The 20,242-nt window shown below is 38.7% G+C and overlaps 1 protein-coding gene across 3 annotated transcripts in view; it reads left to right on the top strand.

Annotated features, from left to right (window-relative positions):
• The window catches only part of ODR4 (odr-4 GPCR localization factor homolog), a 35,668-nt gene that overhangs the window by 8,914 nt on the left and 6,512 nt on the right, over positions 1-20,242 (top strand). For all 3 annotated transcript variants that reach the window (XR_012906026.2, XM_075936753.2, XM_075936752.2), the window contains exons 3-13: positions 643-777; positions 1,484-1,579; positions 4,040-4,146; positions 5,092-5,128; positions 5,252-5,392; positions 6,322-6,417; positions 7,087-7,143; positions 9,162-9,290; positions 11,467-11,557; positions 14,683-14,868; positions 17,046-17,138. Coding sequence is in view for 2 of the 3 variants with exons in the window: in XM_075936753.2 (XP_075792868.1) it covers positions 643-777; positions 1,484-1,579; positions 4,040-4,146; positions 5,092-5,128; positions 5,252-5,392; positions 6,322-6,417; positions 7,087-7,143; positions 9,162-9,290; positions 11,467-11,557; positions 14,683-14,868; positions 17,046-17,138 (1,168 nt within the window). In the remaining variant the exon portion in view is untranslated. The remainder of the gene's footprint in view (positions 1-642; positions 778-1,483; positions 1,580-4,039; positions 4,147-5,091; positions 5,129-5,251; positions 5,393-6,321; positions 6,418-7,086; positions 7,144-9,161; positions 9,291-11,466; positions 11,558-14,682; positions 14,869-17,045; positions 17,139-20,242) is intronic.

The raw sequence follows: 20,242 nt of genomic DNA, 5'->3' as shown, positions 1-20,242 counted from the left end.
GGACTGTAAGAAGTTTTAGATTATTAAAAATGAAGAGTTTAAAAAAATCACCTGCCAGTACTTGCTGTATTGACTCTTTAAATTTTTTCACTTCTCTAAGGTTGGAAGATGAAAATAGACTACAGTACTCGGTTTTCCTTTATATAATAATCTGATTTCACTTACAGGTTCTCTTGCATTAACACAGTATTGCAGTGACTAGATTTCAATCCTGACACTGTAGGATTATCCTGGAGTCTCCAGGAATTAAATATTAATCTTTAATTAAAGATTATACCTGGTGAGGAAATTTCCTGGAATAAATCAAACCCCTTGCAGCTGTAGCAAGGGGGTAGGCTTTTGTTTGGCGAGGGGAGAGATGGCAAACAAACCTAAAACTGTTTCAACAAGAATAAAAAAAAGCCAAAAATCTGTTACTTATATTTTCTAAATATGTTATTTAGAGTCTAATTTTTTACCTCTTTGAGTCCATATAAGAGCTAAAGGCATGAAAGAAAAGATATTTGTGTGTGATTTTGTTTTATTTTAAATCCTTGAGCTATGGAAATGAACCACACAGCATCTCCAAAGGCACTATATACTGCTTTGTGTTTACCTTTGAAATCCAATACCAATCTCATAGCCTTTTTTCTTCCCCTAAAGTGTTCCCTACAAAGAGATTATGTGATTCTGGCTATTAGAACACCTCCAAGAGAAGAGCAGAATGAAAGCAACAAAAATCATCATCCACAATTGGCTGACATTGATGAAGAATGGGTAACAGCACATGCTAGTCAGGTAAAGCACTTTCATTGGGTGTACAGTTAGGGTAAAGAATGTGTGAAATTGAAGTTAGGATTTGAAGTTTTCTTCTCATTACTCCTTTGTTAGCACTTATTTTGTTAGTTGATCAAAACCTTATACTATTATAACCAATAATTAGTAGTATGTTTCTGTCTTTTTGTCAAAGCACAACATTTGCATGAAATATATGACAATAGAGTGGAAGACGAGTATTTTTAAATAAGGGTTTGTGAAGATGAGAAATAACCTTGCTAATTTTAGTCTTTCAGTTTATTCTACATCTGGGTTCTGATACTAAGTATGTGAACGGGTAATTGGTTAACCTTACTGAATATGCTTACCTTGTAACTGTTAACCGGTGCCCGGAAGTAGCCCCTTGCTCACAGCCTGCTGTGGGCAGGAGACTGCTCCTGCCCCACTGGGCCCCCACGTGGGATTGGGAGCTGGCAGCCCTGTCACCCCGCAGGCTGGGGGCTGTTTCAGCTGAGATGGAGCGGTCCCCCGCCTGGGATCCTGCTTAGTTGATTAACTGGTTAAATGTTAGGTTAACCTAACATTTAACTGGTTACCTGATTAAATGGGATTTTAGATCCCTATCTGATACCTTTAAAAACAAAACCTATAGTAAACTAAGTAATATCGTTTATAGACCTTTACAATAATAATAATTAATAATTTGCTTTTCTACTTATTTTGTAAGTTGTCCAGAATGCTCCCAGGAGGACTGCTAGTTCTTGGTGTATTTATTATTGCAGCTCCAGAAGTGGCAAAAGATGTCCAAAATGCTTTGCGCAAGGTAAGTGCATAAATAACGTCCCTAGGAGGACGTTATTCTTTCACTGAAGTTTTAGCTAAATTTAGTCAATGGGTTCTCTTAAACAGAAATAAAAAATGTCCCAGACATAAGTATTCTTAGATCTGATTTATTGAACTCTAGAAGATTTACCCGGGGTTGCTCAGGTCTTTAACTCAATTTTTGTTTTTCTTTAGTTAAATCATTGCTCTGGGTTGGGGTTGGGGATGAGAGGTTCAGTGTGCAGGCTGCCCCAGGGAGAGAGGACTATCTCAGCCCTCTCTCACCACAGCAGCTTGGGGCCAGATGTGAAGTGCCTCTTCATAGCTGCTGCAGCTGCAGTGGGCACAGCCAGGGCAGGGATGTATGTCTCTGGGGGAGAGGGAGGGCAGGTCCAAGTTTGTCTGTCTCCTGTATCCACAGGCAGAGTGAGGAATGCAGCAAACTGTGCCCTTTTCCCCTCACTCCCTGATGAAGGAGAACAACCAGTAATGTTCCCGTACAAATCAGTGCCTGGGCTTGGGAGGGTCAGGCCTTGGGGCAATGCTGAACTGGGGCGGTGATGGGGTCAGAGCGGAGGGGCATGACCCAGCCAGACCCTCTCACCTGCCCGATAATTCTGTGTCTGTGTGACTTTATGAGTAGCAATACCATTCTGGGCACATCCTGTTTTCCTGGCATAACCAAACCCTTATCTTGCTTTATTATAAGAGGAAGCATCATATGGAATTTGGTGGTTCTAGCTCTTTACTTTTTAGGAGGAGTTCTTGAACAGACAGACAAACATACAAACTCTCTCAAATAGATAAATAGCTATATATTGAAACTATCTACATTACATTAAAATTACACTTAGTATTTGTTTAGAATATACTGAGTACTCCATTAACATTTCCCAAGAGAACATGTTGTTTTTGTGTTGGTTTGAAGTCCATTGTTTGTAGTCTAGTTGGTTTTCTTTCCAGTGTGGTAGCTTTTCCTTCTATATAGATATTAAGTATAGATAACGTGACCTGTTTCCATATGATGGGAAAAGGAAGCTGTGGTAACTTGCCAAAAGTAAGGATGACCTTCAGGCCTGTAGATTCTCAGCACTTGGCTGTATTTGAGACACAGTGTATTCAAGTTATTTATCATAGCTTAATATTAGCAGCTGACTGGATAAAAAATACCAACCATATGTTAAAGCAGTATTATCTTAATCTTGAAGTCTGGAACTCTGTAGTTTGGCTGGGGGAGACAGAGGGTCTGGCCCAGCAGGACAGGGTTGTGGGGAAGGCAAACATCAGTGGTATGATCAGCACACCAGATGAAAATTCCAAGATAGGGATGAAAATGGGTAACCAAGTAACCGATTACCAGGTGATGCTTACTGGTTACTTACTGGTTAATAGCTACCCGGGAGCGGTGCCCTTCCTTTGGGGGGACTGGGATCAAGCTGCCGCCTCCTCCCCCCTGTGCATTGGCGGGGGATCAGGAGCAGAAGCTGGCCATACTGTGGGAGGTAGAGGGAGGACAGGAGCAGGATCCTGCTTATTTGGCTAAACAGTTAACTGATTAACTGGGATTTTACATCTCTACCCCAAGGTGACTTCTGTGAATTAACCTGTCATGATTATATAATTTTATCTGCTCTATTGTCGTAATACCAACTGTCTTCCAGATTGTTTCACAGAGTTAAATGGTTTGAAGCGGGAATGGAAAATGTGGAGACAGGTGTGGTCTGAAGAGAGTTGATGAGATGGAGAGAGATGAGAAAGCTGCTGTTAATATCAAAAGCTGCAGGGAAGGAAGCCAGATTGTGTTGAGGGAATTAGAGTAGAGGAAGACAAAGAAAGAAACCAAGTCTAAGTGGAACATAAGCAAGTTTATGAAAGTTTTTTTAAAAAGTGCAATGTGTTAAGTTAGTTATTTTTTTAAAGTATTGTGATAGTGGTTGTGCTGCTTCTGTGCAGTTGGACAGCAACTGCTGTCCAATGTAGAATCTTCATGTTAGATATTTTCATTAACATCTTGAGTCTTTCGTATGATGTTTCAGACATTTAACAACTGCACCAGCCTAAATTAAAACCATGTATTTTTAGTTCTTGTTCTGTCTGAATATGGTATGATGTTAGACAAGCCAACTTTCTTACTGTCAGATTTCAAGTTAGACTATAACTAAAAGCCATAAGGTCTTTAGAAAATAGATACTGGCTTTGGAGTAGCAGTGACTATTCCCAAGTGTTTGCATAAATCTTTCTGTCAGTTTCAGTTTGTATATTTGCAGCCTGTGCATTTGCAAATATTCAAGTTTTGGTTCCATTACAAAGTGGATATACTTTGTGATACTGACACATTGTTAAAAATACATGCTATGTTACTTTAGAACTGAAATGAAGGGCTGTTTTCAGTAATTATAATTACTTTAATTTTTCTTTGTGCTATGAAGAAAAATCCCATAACATTTTTTGTCTTTTTCAGCTAGTTTTTTCAATAGAAAAGTCTGTAGCTAAAAAGAGGCTCTGGAATTTTGCTGATGAGGAGATCTCTGACAGAGTGGCTCTTCACGTTTGTTCTGCTACAAAGAAGTATCCTTCTATGGCAAAAATATACTGTAGTCTTTTGAGACAGTATATTGAAATATAATGCTGTGCAGGAGCCACCTAATATGGTCTAATGCTGTCCAAAAATCTTCATTACCTTACTGTCAAGGGTTGCTAGATTGGATATTGCACCAGTACAAACCCTAAAAAGCAAAGCATCTATTCTGTTCTCAACTTACTAGTTTCCCTATTAAAGCTCATTTACTGTCTTTCCATCATTCACAGCCCACATTCCCACCCTCACTTCGCTCTGCCAATAGGTAGCCTAAACTTTAAGCATGTGTATTGGTTATATGGACATGTGCTTTGATTTTAGGTTTGGGGTGGTCTCACTAAATTACATTTATATCTACTTTTGTATGATGAATGCAAGTAGGTGAGGAATGTTATCCAGTTGCAAATAGTAAATGCAGGATGTTTTTCTGTTAGTGATACAGGGATTTCTATTGATGGATGGAAGTTGAGGCAAATGAGAGGTTCAACAGGAAGGGGCCTGGATGGGGAAGCACCACGGAGTGGAGAAAGCTGTGTAGGTGGGGAACATGGGAAAGAACTGAAGTTCAACAAATTGACAGCTGGAGAAGTACTGCTCTGGAGGAGACTGGGAGAGAAAGCACCATTGTAGAGAAATATGGGAGGCATCAGGGCTTGTACGTTAACATAGAGGTAGCTGTAAGTGTTGATATATATTTGAAAGGCAAGCACATTGTTCCTCTAATTATAGTTTACAGGTGAAATATTTTTTCATTCCCATTAGTGTGAGAACATTCTCTATACAATTAAAAACATGTTCCTGGAAAACAAGCAGATGGTAAATGTAGGTGATAAAAGACAAGTTAATTTAGCATATTTTGTTTTTTCTTTTGTTCCTTAGTTTTTATTTATTCCTTTTTAAGCGTGTTGCATTGAGTTTTTCCTTAAATAGTAAAGGATAATTTGTCGAACTTATGATATAAAAGATCCAAAGGTAAGATTTGACTACTGTATGCAAGATTTACAAAGTTCGGAAGAGATTCATTTTATTTCAGATTTGTGTCAAGCCATTACATTTGCTACATATTAAAAATAAAACCCTGTCTTTGCCTTCTAGAGTTCAGCTAGGCCAGCAGACTGGAAGTACCAAAGTGGCCTATCTACCTTCTGGCTATCTTTGGAGTGCACAGTTAATGTTAATATTCACATCCCACTTTCTGCTACAACAATCAACTATGAACTAGAGAAAAATACAAGGGTAAATGAACAAAAAATAATGTCTATAAAATATACTAATATAATATCTCTTACTCCTTTAATATAGTACATACTATTATATTGCTTAGAAATGAATACTATTATGAAAATATGCAACAGTAGGGTAATAGAATTAATGAATATTTACTGGTAGTTAAATCTATGAGGTTGTAAATTCCTTGTGTTTTTTCTGCATTGATAATAACAAAGCATAGATTGAGAAATCTTCAAGATTTCTTTTCCTGTGTACTTTTCTCTGTTTATTTTATTCAAAATATTATTAGGAGAGTGTAAATTAGATAGCTTTCCTTTTTTCTCTTCATTCAATGCAAAGTCTGGTTTTGATAGCATTTAAAAATTAGGGATGTTAATGTATAGTCATTTAAACAATTAACCAGTAAGCCTGGGCTTATCAAATAATCCTAATGACTACACGCATTCCCTCTCCCTGAAAGCCTCTGATACAGAGGCAGCAAGGGGGAAGAAGGGGAAGCTGGTGCCTGGGTAGAGCTAGCTTTTAAGCCAGCTCCCCACAAGTATTGATTCCTGCGGGGCCGCCAGCCTCCCTCCCTCCCCCCACTGCTGCCTCTCTGAGTCAGTAGTGCAGGGGCCGGGCAGGAGCCGGTGCTTGTGGGAAACTAGGCCAATAAAGATTAAAATTAATATTTATATTTAGGAAATGTAGATTAATATGTGGCTTGTAAGTAGTATGTTGTCTATTGCTATAGTGTAGGTGGATGACAGGTCTGAAAGCTGGTTAGGATTTGTTAATGTCTGTCTTTGGCTAATGATTTAAACATATATTGCAGTAGTTTTGGAGTCTTGGTGTTTTTTCTTGGCAATATTCAACCAAAAGTGTAGTTTATTTTTCGAGAAGTTGTCTTGGTGAAATAACTACTTACAGTCTTTCTTTGCTTTTGGGTTTTAAAGAACGGATTAACCCGGTGGGCAAAACAGATAGAAGAAGGTATTTTTCTCATCAATGGGCAAGTTAAAGAAGACGATGCAGAGCTATTGGAAGGTCAGGTATGTGCTGTATAGCATGGGATTAATAGTGATCTGTCACTTAAAAAGTCTGGTATGGTCATATAAGTGGCTGAAAGATGGTTTGTGGAATATTTTATTTCTACTTGACATGTGACATATCACCAATATAAAGGATTGCTTTTCTCTTACATAAAAATGGCCATACTGGGTCAGGCTAAAAGTCCATCTAGGGACTTCCTTTTCTTTATTTTGAACTTGCTGCGACTCCTCCTCCCTGTCCTCAGAACAAAAAATGGGGATGATTGTAGAAGTAGTGAAAAGAAAAATAAGTTAGTGAGAACTGGTATATACAAAGGCTCTGCCCATATGTTGCAGATTAGATTGACCTTTATGGATGTCTTTGACAGTTTTTTTGCTGTTGCAGTTTTTGGAAGAAAAAAGAACAAGCCACTCAAAAATATTTTAATGAAGTCATCTAAAGCTGTGCCATTGTTTTAGTACTAAAAGCACTCTTAACAATGTTTTACCAAAGGTTCCGGACATTTTGTTAACTATGTCCTTAAGGTTCTTTCTATATCTCAATTTTCTTTCTAAAATCTACACACTGATACTACATTGCTAGGGCCTATGGAATACCTCGATATGGTAGATACGGATAAATATTCTATATGTTTCACACAGTTTTTTTCCCTTCCTTTTTTTTATCAGAAAAAGTCTTCAAGAGGAAACATTCAACCCTTTGATGTGAAGGTTCTGACGCAGTTGGTAAGTATTGTATGTGGAAATTGCCAGTAAGGTTAGGGGCAGTATTTCATAAAGCTTTATTCTCAGATGCCTACTCTAAAAAGGGGGGTATGAAGTAAGAAATAAAAATTGAAAGTGATGGGTTCTTTTTAAACAACTACTGCCCACTATAAATTTGGTTCTTGTTCAGATTAATATAATCCTGGTACTTAGGAACTTCTCCAAATTATTGACTTCAGTGTGAGTATCAGGTCCTGATAGAGCACAAACATCTGAGAATCATGTGATATATTTGAAGAGAGAGGGAATCTGAGACCCGTGGATGTTTAATTCTGTAAACTTCTCATCTTGGACTGAAACCTGCACCTACAAGGCCCCATTTACTTCAGTGAGGCTTTGTGTGGCTGTATGGGTTCACATGAATGAAACAGGCTTATAGATCTTAAGGTCAGAAGGGACCATTGTGCTTATCTAGTCAGATCTCCCATATAACACAGACCCCACAGCATTTTAACAAATGGTTTCTGTGTCAAGCCTATACATTCTAGTTGAGGTAGAGCATATATCTTTTAGAACTGTGGCTCTCAACCTTTTCAGTCTTCAGTTAGCAGTCTGATTGTCTTGTGTACCCCCAAGTTTCACCTAATTTAAAAACTATTTGCTTGCAAAATCAAACAGACCAGTGTCAGAGCAATCTGATGACAAATTGCTTACTTTCTTTGTACCATTGAATTATAAATTAAATTAGTTGTAATATTGTGATTACATTTCAGTGTATAGTAGATAGAGCAGTATAAACAAGACATTATCTGTGTGAAATTTTAGTTTTTACTGATTTCACTAGCACTTCTATGCAGCACATTGTAAATAGATAAATATATGGATGAGTTGATGTGCTCCCTGGAAGACCTTTGAGTACTCTCAAGGGTACGTGTACTCCTGCTTGAAAACCACTGTTTCAGAAGACAAACCTCCAGTTCTGATTTTAAAGACTTTAGATGATGATGAATCCATCATATTCCTAGTAATGTTGTTTCAGTTCTTAATTTACTCTGTTTTAAAAAGAACACCTTTTATTTCAAATAGGTATTTTTTTATCAGGGTCTAAGTGACTTGTTGAATGTTACACAAAATTTACGACCCCTTTAAATGTAATCAAAATATCAATGATATAAGTTATTTTTCATGAGACATGCCCATTTTTCCTTTGTGAAAAGGGTAGATGTTTACAGTCTATCAAGTTTCCAAAGATATTGATTATATTGGAATCACCAGTTGTTCTGTGAACTGTTCATGGTAGTCAAGACAAGGGAGAGCATCAGCTTGAATGGTCTCCCTCTGGCCATAGAAACATAGTTTGTCCTAAAATAGGTTAAGGACTCCATGATCTAGCTTTGATTTAGTTCCAAATATGACCAGATAAAAATATCTCTTCCTAATTAATTCTAGGACTGGTGGATGAATCTACTTTAAGAAAAATACTCAAACAGCACAACGTAGATATTCTAGATTATACTTACTAATACAGTAAGTAGACACATTTTCTGTCACTTAAAAAAGGCTTCAAAAAGCAGTGTACAAAGGTGTTTACTGGGAAAATATTGTATTAGCAACAGCTGACTGAAAATAAGTTAATTCTGTAGTCCTACCATGTGCAAACTACTTATATTTTTTAAATGAAAACAATAGTGACCAACTTCAAAAACAGAAAGAGCTAAATTAATTCTACTTTCACAATCTTGCTAGCATCACCATTAATAGCTATTTGCATGCTGATGAGAAGTAAATATAAAATGCATAGATTGCAAAAAATAAGTTCCTGGAAAAGCAAATTATAAAGAATTTACCAATTGGAAAAGGACAAAAATGTTGAGACAGATTTCCATATTAAGTAAAAGGTATAAATATTAGGGGAAAATACCACACTGTACCAAGTTTTTAATATTTTAAAGTGTTGTTAATAGAAATATGTAGTTGCTTCATGATTGATCCGATTGCAGATGCGTGGTTAACATTATTCAAATGTGTTTATTTTTCAGTCCCAGAGCTCAGGCCATAGATCAACAGCAATGGTGCAAGTCTGCAGTGGTTCCATAAATCTTAAAGGTGCAGTGAAGTGCAGAGCTTACATCCATAATAACAAGCCAAAAGTTAAGGATGCTATTCAGGTAATGAATATAGAGATCAGTCTCCTTCATTGCTTTGAAGAAAATGGCTTTAATCTTTTCTCAAATATTTTACTGGAACCCTTAAAGTGGTGGTCTGCCTTTGCCTTTGGTAGGATAATAGAGATCCAAAAATTCCAAATTATCAATCTAGTTCCCTGGAGTTGAGAATTTTTTTGAGCCTAGTTTGGAAGTCCCTTTTAATATGCAAGACAATACATTTTTCAAAAGGTTCAATTTTATTTATAAGCAGTTCATTTTAGGTCTCCACTAGTGTTGTTTTTTTCCCCCTAAAAAATTTTATATTATTCTTAGTCTAGTGCTTGATGTAAAGTTTTCTTAAAATTAAAGAAATGACTTCTGTATGTTATGTATTTTTGTATGTGGTGGAGGAAAAATGTAGGCAGATAATATATCCCAATTTAGTATTTCTTAATCAGACAAAGTGATCTTCTCGCACAGGCCCAATGGGGACAGAATGGAAGGGGAGTGCTCCAGGACCTGGTGGCAATGACAGTGGCTGGAGCTCTGGGCCTCTTTGAATTGCTGCCGGACCACTGCTCTGCTCAACCTTGAGGGTTGGGCTAGAGGCTGCCTGTCCACTGCCCCTTCCCTTCCGGGGGCACAGAGTGCCCTCCCACCCCACACCTTGCCCCAAAACCCACAGTGACTGTTGGCCTCGCTATCTCTGCATAGCGTTCTCCTAGTGTATTTCTAATGTTGTCCAAAAAAATACTGAACATGACAGTCAGTATTTTCCTGTGTTGCAAACTTCTGCATGGTTGAAACAATGCATCATATCGTCTTAGGCTAACTTTTACTCTGTTTGTCAAAAAGAAACTCCCTAAGAACTTACAACAGTTTTATTTAACAGACCAGATATGGTAATGGGCTATGCTGTACTCTCGTTTCAATGGAGGGAGTGGTTTTAATGGAGGAGGAGTGTATGTGAGATAAGGATGTTAAGAAGCTGGTAACTGACTAACCCGGTAGTCGTTTCAATTTGTATCAACTATAGGATTAGTTGATAAAGAGTCCCGCTGCGGATCTGCAGTTTAAATGTAGTAGAAAGCAGGTGTACAGGCAGTCCAGCTCCTACTATATTTAAACTGCAGGGGGCGTATGTCCCAGACCCAATGCAAGCCGGACTGAGCAGTTCCAGCTCATGCTGCGTCCCAGACTGCCAGCTCTTAACTACATTTAAAATGCAGAGCACAGCAGTCTGGGACCCAGTGTGATCCAGGATTGCTCAGTTCTGGCTTGCGCCAGCTCCCAGATCTACTCCTGCTGTGGCTCTGTAGTTTAAATGTAATAAGAGCCAAGCAGATCTTAGTACATTTAAAATGCAGAGGTGCAGTGGTCCGGGACCTAGCACGAGCTGGGAGTGAGCAGTCCTGGCTCCTGCCAGTTCCCAGACCACTGCACCTCTGCCTCTCCTGCGCCTCGCTTCTCTTGCACTGCAGAGAGAGTGCTGTGAGGAGCTGGCTTTCAAGCTGACACCCGTCCCCTTACTGCCTCTGAAACAGAGGCAGCAAGGGGGGGAGGAGGAAGCAAGTAGTTGAGTAGCCTAGGCTTATCGGGTTGTCGACTACTCGACAAGTCCCTTACATCCCTAACGTGAGAGCAGTATTAGTCTTGATAGGCAAATTATTCTATGGTATGAGGAGTGCCAAGCACTTCAAACATCAATGAATTAAGCCTCTGAAAATCATTGTGGTAATAGTCAGATTTTAAAGAGAGCCTGTAACTTGGCCAAGAAGACTCAGGGAATCTGTGGTAGAGTCAAGAATATAACCCAGTCTTTTTAATGTAGTCATATGCTTGAATTTCATAATTTAAGTTTATCCTTAAAACCCCCACTTCTTGATATGTTGTTGTTATGATAAGGAAACTGAAGAGGAAAGTGTGTGTGTGTGTGTGTGTGTGTGTGTGTGTGTGTGTGTGTGTGTGTGTGTGTGTGTGTGTGTGTGTGTGTGTGTGTGTGTGTGTTTTATTTAATATTAGGTTGGGCTATTTTTTTAGTTTTATTTTTTTATTTTTTTTAATATCACTGTTAAGATGGCCTAAATGCATACGACAAACTGAGACTCTTTCTACACTATGGTTGTTTTTACATAATCACAGATAACTTGCAAACTGGCTTACGTGTTGCTTATGTGTTTTTGTTTTATCTTTTTAGGCTTTGAAGAGGGATATAATAAACACACTCTGTGATCGTTGTGAAATATTGTTTGAAGATCTGCTTATAAATGAGGCATCTGACAAAAAAGGTAGGAGCCTAGAGAAAGAAGGCAAATCATCTTTTTCTAATGCAATTTGCTTTTTGTTTTCTTGGAGTTCCTTACTGATCATCATCAGGATTCAATTGGAAGGACTGGAATCTTGATAGTATAGAGTTATAGAACTAGACGGGACCTTGAGAGGTCAAGTCCAGTCCCCTGCCCTCATGGCAGGACCAAGTACCATCCCTGACAGATTTGCCCCAGATCCCTAAATGGCCCTCCTCAAGGACTGAGCTCACAACCCTGGATTTAGCAGGCCAATGCGCAAACCACTGAGCTATCCCACCGCCTTGATGTGGTTAAAGAGAAACTAAAGTGTATCAAGCAGCACAATTTCTACTTGTCAGTCATTTGCCTTTCTTTAGTTGGAAGGAGAAGAATTTAGTTAAACTTCAGACATTGTTCTTTGGGCCTGCATCCTCTCCCATCCCCGCGTAATGAATCTCGCCCTATATATAATTTCAACTTCCACTTTAATCCCTTTCTGGCCTAGCTGATCCTGAGTGCAATTAAGTTTATCCCATAGTCACAGACTCAGCATCAAGATCTCTAATACCGAAGAGCTTTGATGCTTAGTCAGAAATCAGCCAGTTATTTTTGTATTATTTTGTTATTTCACTTGCCAGTGAAATAAATATGCCAATCTTGGTAAGATTCAACAAGGAATTAACTATTGGGGATCTAAATGAGACCTAAGATGGAGGACACATGATGCCACATTGGCCTGCAGCAGTAGTCTTACACTTTCCTCTAAAGCATCTTATGCTAATCCTTGTCAGAGACAGGATACTGAGTAGATGGACCTCTGGTTTGATTTAGTTTGAGAATTCTTATTCTCCTATCCAGATGTACAAGTTATAGTACATGTGGTGTAGTATTTCTCCTTTGGGATTTCATATATATAATCTACAAAATTCACTTTACATTTAAGTAAAAAGGTACAGATCTTGCATGCGAGCTCAGCACATTGAATAAATGGCAAGGCTATTGGATATTCATTTCAAGGCCAGAATTATTTTCACTATATTTATTCTTCATAATAGCAAAGTTTATTATCTTAATATAATTACAGACCATGAGAGCAAGTTAATATACCAATACCATCTTAGCTGATTCAAGCTTAGATGATCCTTCAAACTCCATTCATTATCCTACATAGAGTATAATAATTTTAAAGGAATTTTTTTTTAATGACAAATGCCATGTCATCAGCTGCGTAAAATGTTAATTTCTCCTACCTAAGATTTGCTAATTGGAGAGATGGAAGATGCCTTGTGGCTTTTTGTTTGTTTTAAAATAAAGACAAACTGTTTAATAAGACAAAAGGAAAATTGAATGTTGCTAAATAGTCATCATCTACTTTAGGATGACAGTACGTTATATTTATTATGCTATATACTGAGAAAAAAACTAATCGTAAATATTGCTTTAGCTACCTTTATCCGAAATGGGGAATGTGGCAGTAAAAGATTTTATTATTTTCATGCAGTTTTCTGTTTTCTCTCTAGGTGGCACTTGTACTTCATGGGTGTTAATTGTCGCCCTAAGCCAATAATTGTTATATTTTTTGAGGCTGAAATTGTGGACTGTTTGGCACATGCCTCAACTTCTTTATCTCCAAATTTCCTGAGAGTGTTCTTTGTATCATTTCCTGGTCGACATTCTCCATTCATAATCATTTTTAAGATTATTTGGCTATGTCTGAGGACCAATGAAGAGAGGGTTATATGAAAAATATATGAAAAGTTTTATTTGGAATTAGGGATATGAAAGGTTAACCAGTAAGCACCATCCTTAATGGACGCCCAGATGCCTGCAACAGCTCCTGCCAGTGACCGTGGGCTGCTCCACCCTGGGCGCAGTGGGTGGGATGGGGAGGTATGGCCCCCCTTTAATTGGTTAACTAATTACACAGGATTTTACTTCCCTAATTGGAATATAATTTCAATTTACAAGTATAAGTGGTTAAAATTTGCGTGAACCAGTGAGGTTTAGGCTGGAAATATTTAAAATCAGGCTTTTAACGACGTCTTAGACAATGCTTTTACAGCAGTATGTATAATGTATGCTGATTATTGAAAAGTCTTTACCATAGTTACACACTTCCTAACTGGGGGCACCTGCAGCTGGTTCTCTGGCTGGCTGGCTGGCTGTTCATCCACCAGGCCTGGATGATGCGGTCCACTAAATGGAGCAATCCACCATGGGAATCAGGACAAGTGGTGCAGGAAGTGTGGCTACGCCAGTGAAATGCTGCCCCACATGTTGTGTGGCTGAATGCCTCACTCCAAAGCCTGGCACCTGCGCCACAACAGCATCCAGGATCCCTAGAACCTGGGTAAGGTTTCTGTCAACTCTGCCATTCCCGGAACGGATAGCCAGCAATGCCCAGACATCATCACCAATGAGAAACAGAGGAAGATCATTATGGTGGATGTCATGGTTCCCTTCAAAAACAGCAGCTTGATCTTGGAAGATAGAGAAGAATGCCCCTGTGGTCGACACCCTGAGAGCTCAGGGCTATGAGATACAAATCCATAAGGTATTGGAGCCCTGAGTGCTTGGGATTGCAACAACGAGCCAGTGTTAAAAGTGTATAGAGTTGGTCGATGTAATGCTCGACGGGTGCGGTGGCTCATGGTCTTGGGTGCCATCAGGTGATCTAGGGGTATGTACACGAAACACATCATGAACATTGGCAGTACCAAGAGTGATGAGCAGAACCGCCAACAAGGGATGCCTTCAGTGAAGTAGCCCAAATACTTCCTTGGCACACTATATTTTTCAACAGACAGTCTATACTAGATACTGACAGACTGAGGGAGAAACTCCACTCATTAACATACCTGCTTTCCACAACTAACTATCTGTTAAACTCTCCAGGACTGATCTACCCCCATACTAAAGTGTATGGCTAAACTTTCACATCAAAATCTGGGTCAATGCTGACCAGTTACTGTATGTATCGTGTGACTTCTTAAACAAAACTTTAAAAATTTTAGATAATCCAAGCATGACACCAAGAAGTACAACATTTTTTTCTCCACCTATATACTATGTACACGTTTAAAACATTAGCTTCAATAAAGTTTTTATTTCCTTTCCCTTTCTAGGTTCTGAGAGAGAGTATCATGCTCTGCCTCACAGAGTGTTTGCCCCCATTGCTGGATCAAATGTGATGCTGTGTGACTATAAATTTGGAGATGAAACGGCTGGGGAAATCCAAGAGCGTTTTTTTGAGATGTTGGATCAAGTTGTGCATGGGGAAGCAATACATATAGTTGAGGAAATGAACACAGGTAAATATAGCATCTGAGTAAAGAACCAGATTAGACTACAAAAGGGGTTATGACTAAATAGAACAAACAGACTTTATTCACGTTTGTGACATTACACTGAACGTATCAAAGCTTAAATCTGGCTGACTTCATATCTTGTAGTTCTTGTGTATACTAGTGTAATTACACTTTTTGAATATACTTGTATTATAGAATAAGATGGTTAAGGCTGTCGTGTTTTATATGTAATAGTTACTTGATGTGTTTTTTGCTTTCTTCTGAGTTGTGTTGTATATCAGCATTTCAACTGTCTAGAGTTTTGTTAAAAGTACACAAGCAATAGGCATTGGACAGAAAAGAAAATGGATTGTGCTCACTATAATCCAAAAACTGGACTTAATTAGGCACTTTAAAAGAGGAGAAAATAGGAGCCAATTGATGCAAGAGTTTGGTGTTAGCTTGTTGACCGTCTATGATAGTAAGGCAAAGAAGACAGAATTGATTAAATTTGTGTCCAGTGCTGAGATGAGCAAAGCAATTAAAGAAATGCCATACTTTGCACAAACCAAAATTGGAGCAATTAGACAACGTGATCTACGAATGGTTTTCCTTAAAACATTCTGAGGGAGCTACAATTTCTGGCCCAATGTTGACCAAAAAGGTCAGGGACTTTTATCAGCAGATGTAAATGACTGAGACCTGCATTTTTTCTGATGATTGTTTGGCATGCTTTAAGATGTGTTGTAGTATCCGAAGGTTTGATATCTCTGGAGAGAAACAATATGCTGATCGTGAGGCCACAGAGAACTATTGTTTGTTTAAGAATCTGATTCAGGATCATGACGTAACCCCAAAGAACCTCTACAGTGCTGGTGAAATGGGACTCCATTGGTGTCGCCTGCTATCTTCAACCCTTGTTAGTGCAGGTGAAATTGGTGCACCTGGATTCAACAGGAACAAGGACCACACCACTCTGCTTATGTATGCAAATGCTGCTGGCATACTGAAAATGAAGCTGCTGTGGTTTCAAAATTTGCATGGCCAAGAGCATTCAAGAGTATTGTCCATCTGCCAGTGGAGAACAAAGTCCAGCCTAATGCATGAGCAGCATTCATCTTTTGAAACCTCTTTTAAGTGATCATTTCTAAAATTCCATCTTAAATGTCTCAATTACTGTAACAAGGTATTTCCAAAAATATGCTCATTACTTTGAATAGAAGCTGAGGGCTAGAGGCTAAGATTTAAACTTTTTGGAATTGGAGATACAGTACTGGGTAAAATAGTGAAAAGTGACTTAGGCTCCCAAGTGTCAGTCATTGTTGAAAATGGCCCTTGCAATGTATGTCACTTAAGTGTTTGTTCATAGTTTTTACCTTTCATCTCCTTAACTGGTTTGTAAAGTGCTTAGGATTCTGTTGATGCTATGTTGTTGCTAATATTATTACAAAGAACATAAGAGCAATCATACCGGAACTGGTCTCTAATCTTTTTAGACCATCCTTGTATGGAAGCCATTTTCTACCCTTAATCATCTTTGTAGCCCTTCTCTGGAACTTTTACGTTTCTGTATATCCTTCTTGAAATTGGGGGATCAGAATTGGACACAGAATCCAAGGACCAGGGAATTATATAGTGGCATGATCTCATTTTTTCTGTCCCATTCTTAATAATGATTGACAGGTAAAAGCAAGTGTCTCTGACCACTGATGCACTTCAGGTAGAACTTTTCAGAGAACTAACCACAGTTACTCTGCTATCTTTTTCTTCAGTGATAATAGCTAATTTAGAATCCATCGTATATGTATATATGGGATTAGGTTTTCCAATGTTCATTACTTTGTACATATCTAGGCTGAATTTCATCTTCGTTACCCAGTCATCCAGTTTTGTTAGATCCCTTTGTAATTTCTTGAGGTCTGCTTTGGCGTTAACTATCATGAATAATTTTATGTCTTCAAATTTTGCACTTCAGTGTCACCCTTTTTTCCAGATCATCAATAAATAAGTTGAACAGCACAAGTTCTAGTACAGATACTTATTACTACTGATAATACAAAATGATCAGTAATAAAGAGGATCAGGAATTACAAACTTAATGTCCTTTTTTAATTATTGTGATTGCAAAATATAGGTGTCTTTTCTAAACTTTGATTGAATAAATACTTGTTTTACTAAACATATCTCTTAATTTTTTGCAGTTGATATAAATCCACCTGTCGACAGCACAGATGACATGGAACAGATACAGTTAACAAAAGCCACATTTCTATTGAAACTTCAACAAAACATGGGTATGTTACCTCCAGTAAGCCCATTAAGGCATTCTAGAACTGTTATGTATAGTCTTTACTAACAATGTTGTGGGAGCAAATGATAGTGAATTTCAGGATGCGAGGACATGGTAAGTGACAATTTCATTTAGAGCTTAAAGCATAAGGTTAGTAAATCAGGAGGAGGTGACTTAAGCTTTGTGCTTGTTAAAATTCAGAGAGTTAGGCAAAAAAAAGTTATTTAGTTCACTCTTCAATGGCTAAGTTTTGCAATTTACTGAACATTTATTTATTTAGTGTTTGCATATTTGCTGAGCCAAGCAATAACTTTCTTAGGGAGCCACATAGAGCTCTCTGAGCCCACTATTGAATTTGGTTAGTGGCCTCTCAACTGTGTATCATTGCTTCATCTGCCATGAAGCAACTTCAGTTGTCTCAAAACCCCAGTGGTGCTAGTTGACAGTGCCTTGCCCAGTCCAGAATTAGCTGAGAAGAGCCCATTGACTATGTGGTAGTCAAAGCCAGGCAGGTGAGCAGAAGAGACTATCAAAAGCCTAGAGAAATGGTCTGAGGTAAATAGGATGAAGTTTAATAGGGATAAATGCAAAGTACTCCACTTAGGATGGAACAATCAGTCTCACATACAGAATGGGAAGCAACTGTCTAGGAAGAAGTACTGCAGAAAGGGATCTAGGAGTCATAATGGGTCACAAGCTAAATAAGAGTCAACAGTGTGACACTGTTGCAAAAAAAGCAAACATGATTCTGGGATGCATGAACATGTGTGTTGTGAGCAAGACACGAGAAGTCATTCTTCTGCTCTACTCTGTACTGATTAGCCTCAGTTGGAATGTTGTGTCCAGTTCTGGGCACCACATTTCAAGAAAGAGGTGGAGAAATTGGAGAAGGTCCAGCGAAGAGCAACAAAAATGATTAAAGGTCTAGAAAACATGAGCTATGATGAAAGGCTGAAGGAATTGGCCTTGTTTAGTTTAGAAAAGAGTTTAGAAAAGACTGAGAGGGGACATAGTAGTAATTTTCAAGTATCTAAAAGGGTGTCACAAGGAGGAAGGAGACAAATTGTTCTCCTTAGCCTCTGAGGATATAGGACAAGAAGCAATGGGCTTAAACTGCAGCAAGGGAGGTTTAGGTTGGACATTAGGAAAAACTTCTTAATGGTCAGGGTGGTAAAACACTGGAATAAATTGCCTAGGGAATTTGTGGAATCTTCATCACTGGAGATATTTAAGAGCAGGTTGGATAGACATCTGACAGGGATGATCTAGACTGTGCTTGGTCCTGCTGCGAGGGCAAGGGACTGCACTTGATGATCTCTCAAGGTCTCTTCCAGTTCTGGCATTTCATGATTCTATGAAAAGGAACTTATGGTTGATATTAAGCACCAGCCTTCTCACCACAGGGATTCTGCTGACACATACTGGCATGGCAGCCTCAGACACAGTGTGGCATGATGAAAGAAGTATAGAGGGTGGGTTTAAAAAAAAGGTTGAACAAGGGCAAGTTTGGATTCACACGTACTTCTCAAACATCTTACCAGCTGCAGTCTCTCTCCTGTTATGAGGGGCAGCAATGCGACTGAGAACTGGGAACCAAGGAAGATGAGTCATTTAGAGACTTCCTGTGATGATGCACATTGTTGAGAGTACAATGAGACATTACATGCATCTGACGAAGTGGGTCTTTGCCCACAAAAGCTTATGCGCCAATAAATCTGTTAGTCTATAAGGTGCCACAGGACTTTTCATTGTTTATGCAGATTGAGACTAACACAGCTACCCTTCTGATAATTGTTGAGAGAAGTTGCACATCAGCAAGTTTGGTACATGCCAGCCGTCTCCAGACTAGCACACAGTACCTCGCTATTGAGTATGAGATAGCAAGGGTTGGGGTTTTAGGGCAGGAGTATCTGCTCCCCATAAAGAACCTGTTAGTTTGCTAAGAAGGTTATTGCACATCTTGATGTTTGCTGCTATCTTGCTCAGGTGGCTTTTGTGTGGGAGTTTTTGTCGAGGGTCATGCTTCAGCCTCTGACCATTCATTCTGATGATAAATTGCCTCTTAGTGTTAGTACGAAGAGTTGGAATGGGCTAGAGACTGTCTTGCTGGTGCTAGGCTGAAGGCGCCATGTCTTGAAGTCAGCCAGCTTTGCACCATCCTTACTTAGGATCTTTTCCAAGTCAGAGCCTGTAGCCTACAGTAGCTGGTTGCATAGATTAACTTCTGCGACTGGTTTAGTTGCATTGTGGCCCTGAGCTAGCCAGGCACTTATGATCATACTTTATTGATGTGAGTAGTCCTGTTGGCATCAGTGTGATGACTCTCATGCTTAAAGTTAAACATGTACTTACATGTTTGCTGCATGGGACCAACGTGTTAAGCATTTTAGGATAAAATCCAAAGCAAATAATGGAATATTGGTGGGACAGCATGGGGGTGGGAAATTATGATATTTAAAAAGAAGCTTTATTCCTGATGAGAAAAACAATATAGTAGTGGTGGTTTTAAATACAACATCAGTAACCTCTCACAACTCTCATCTGGGGAACTATTTTTAAGAGGTCAGAATATCTCAGAATCAGCACCAGATCTAAATTCCACAAAACAGATAATAAAGAAAACTGCCCTCAAAACAAGTAGTTATTTCTTTCTGGGAAGCCACTATTTTTATGTGCTCTTTTTTGACAATCAAGTAAGGGTGCGGGCAAGTGGCTTCTTTCAAGATGAATAGAGCTAATATATCAATTAGCTTGTAGTGGTGCTTATGAGGCTACAGTTAAGCTGCTTGCAAGGACAAGCTATGCTACCTTGGTAACAAATTCCAGCCATCCTAGAAGTCTTTACTCGGTCAACGTTTCTTGCATGATCATCCCTAGTGCTTGTGATCAAGCTTGTGAGCAAAGTATAGAGAAATTGTAGTACATCTTTATGAAAATGTGACCGACCTCAGTCCATCTTGATTTATATTTGGTATTCGATTAGTCAGGGGAACTGCTGCCACACAACTTGAAGCCTACCTATCCATGACATTTCTTTTATTTAGTATTTTAACAAGTAACACCTACATTTTTATAACTTGCAGATTACATAAAACTTATTTTTGTGTG

The sequence above is a fragment of the Pelodiscus sinensis genome, chromosome 9 (assembly GCF_052426305.1).
Source record: "Pelodiscus sinensis isolate ZL-2025 chromosome 9, ASM5242630v1, whole genome shotgun sequence".
Classification (NCBI taxonomy): Eukaryota; Metazoa; Chordata; order Testudines; family Trionychidae; genus Pelodiscus; species Pelodiscus sinensis.
The sequence above is the reverse complement of the archived record's forward strand: the minus strand, read 5'-3'. Positions and strand labels throughout refer to the sequence as shown.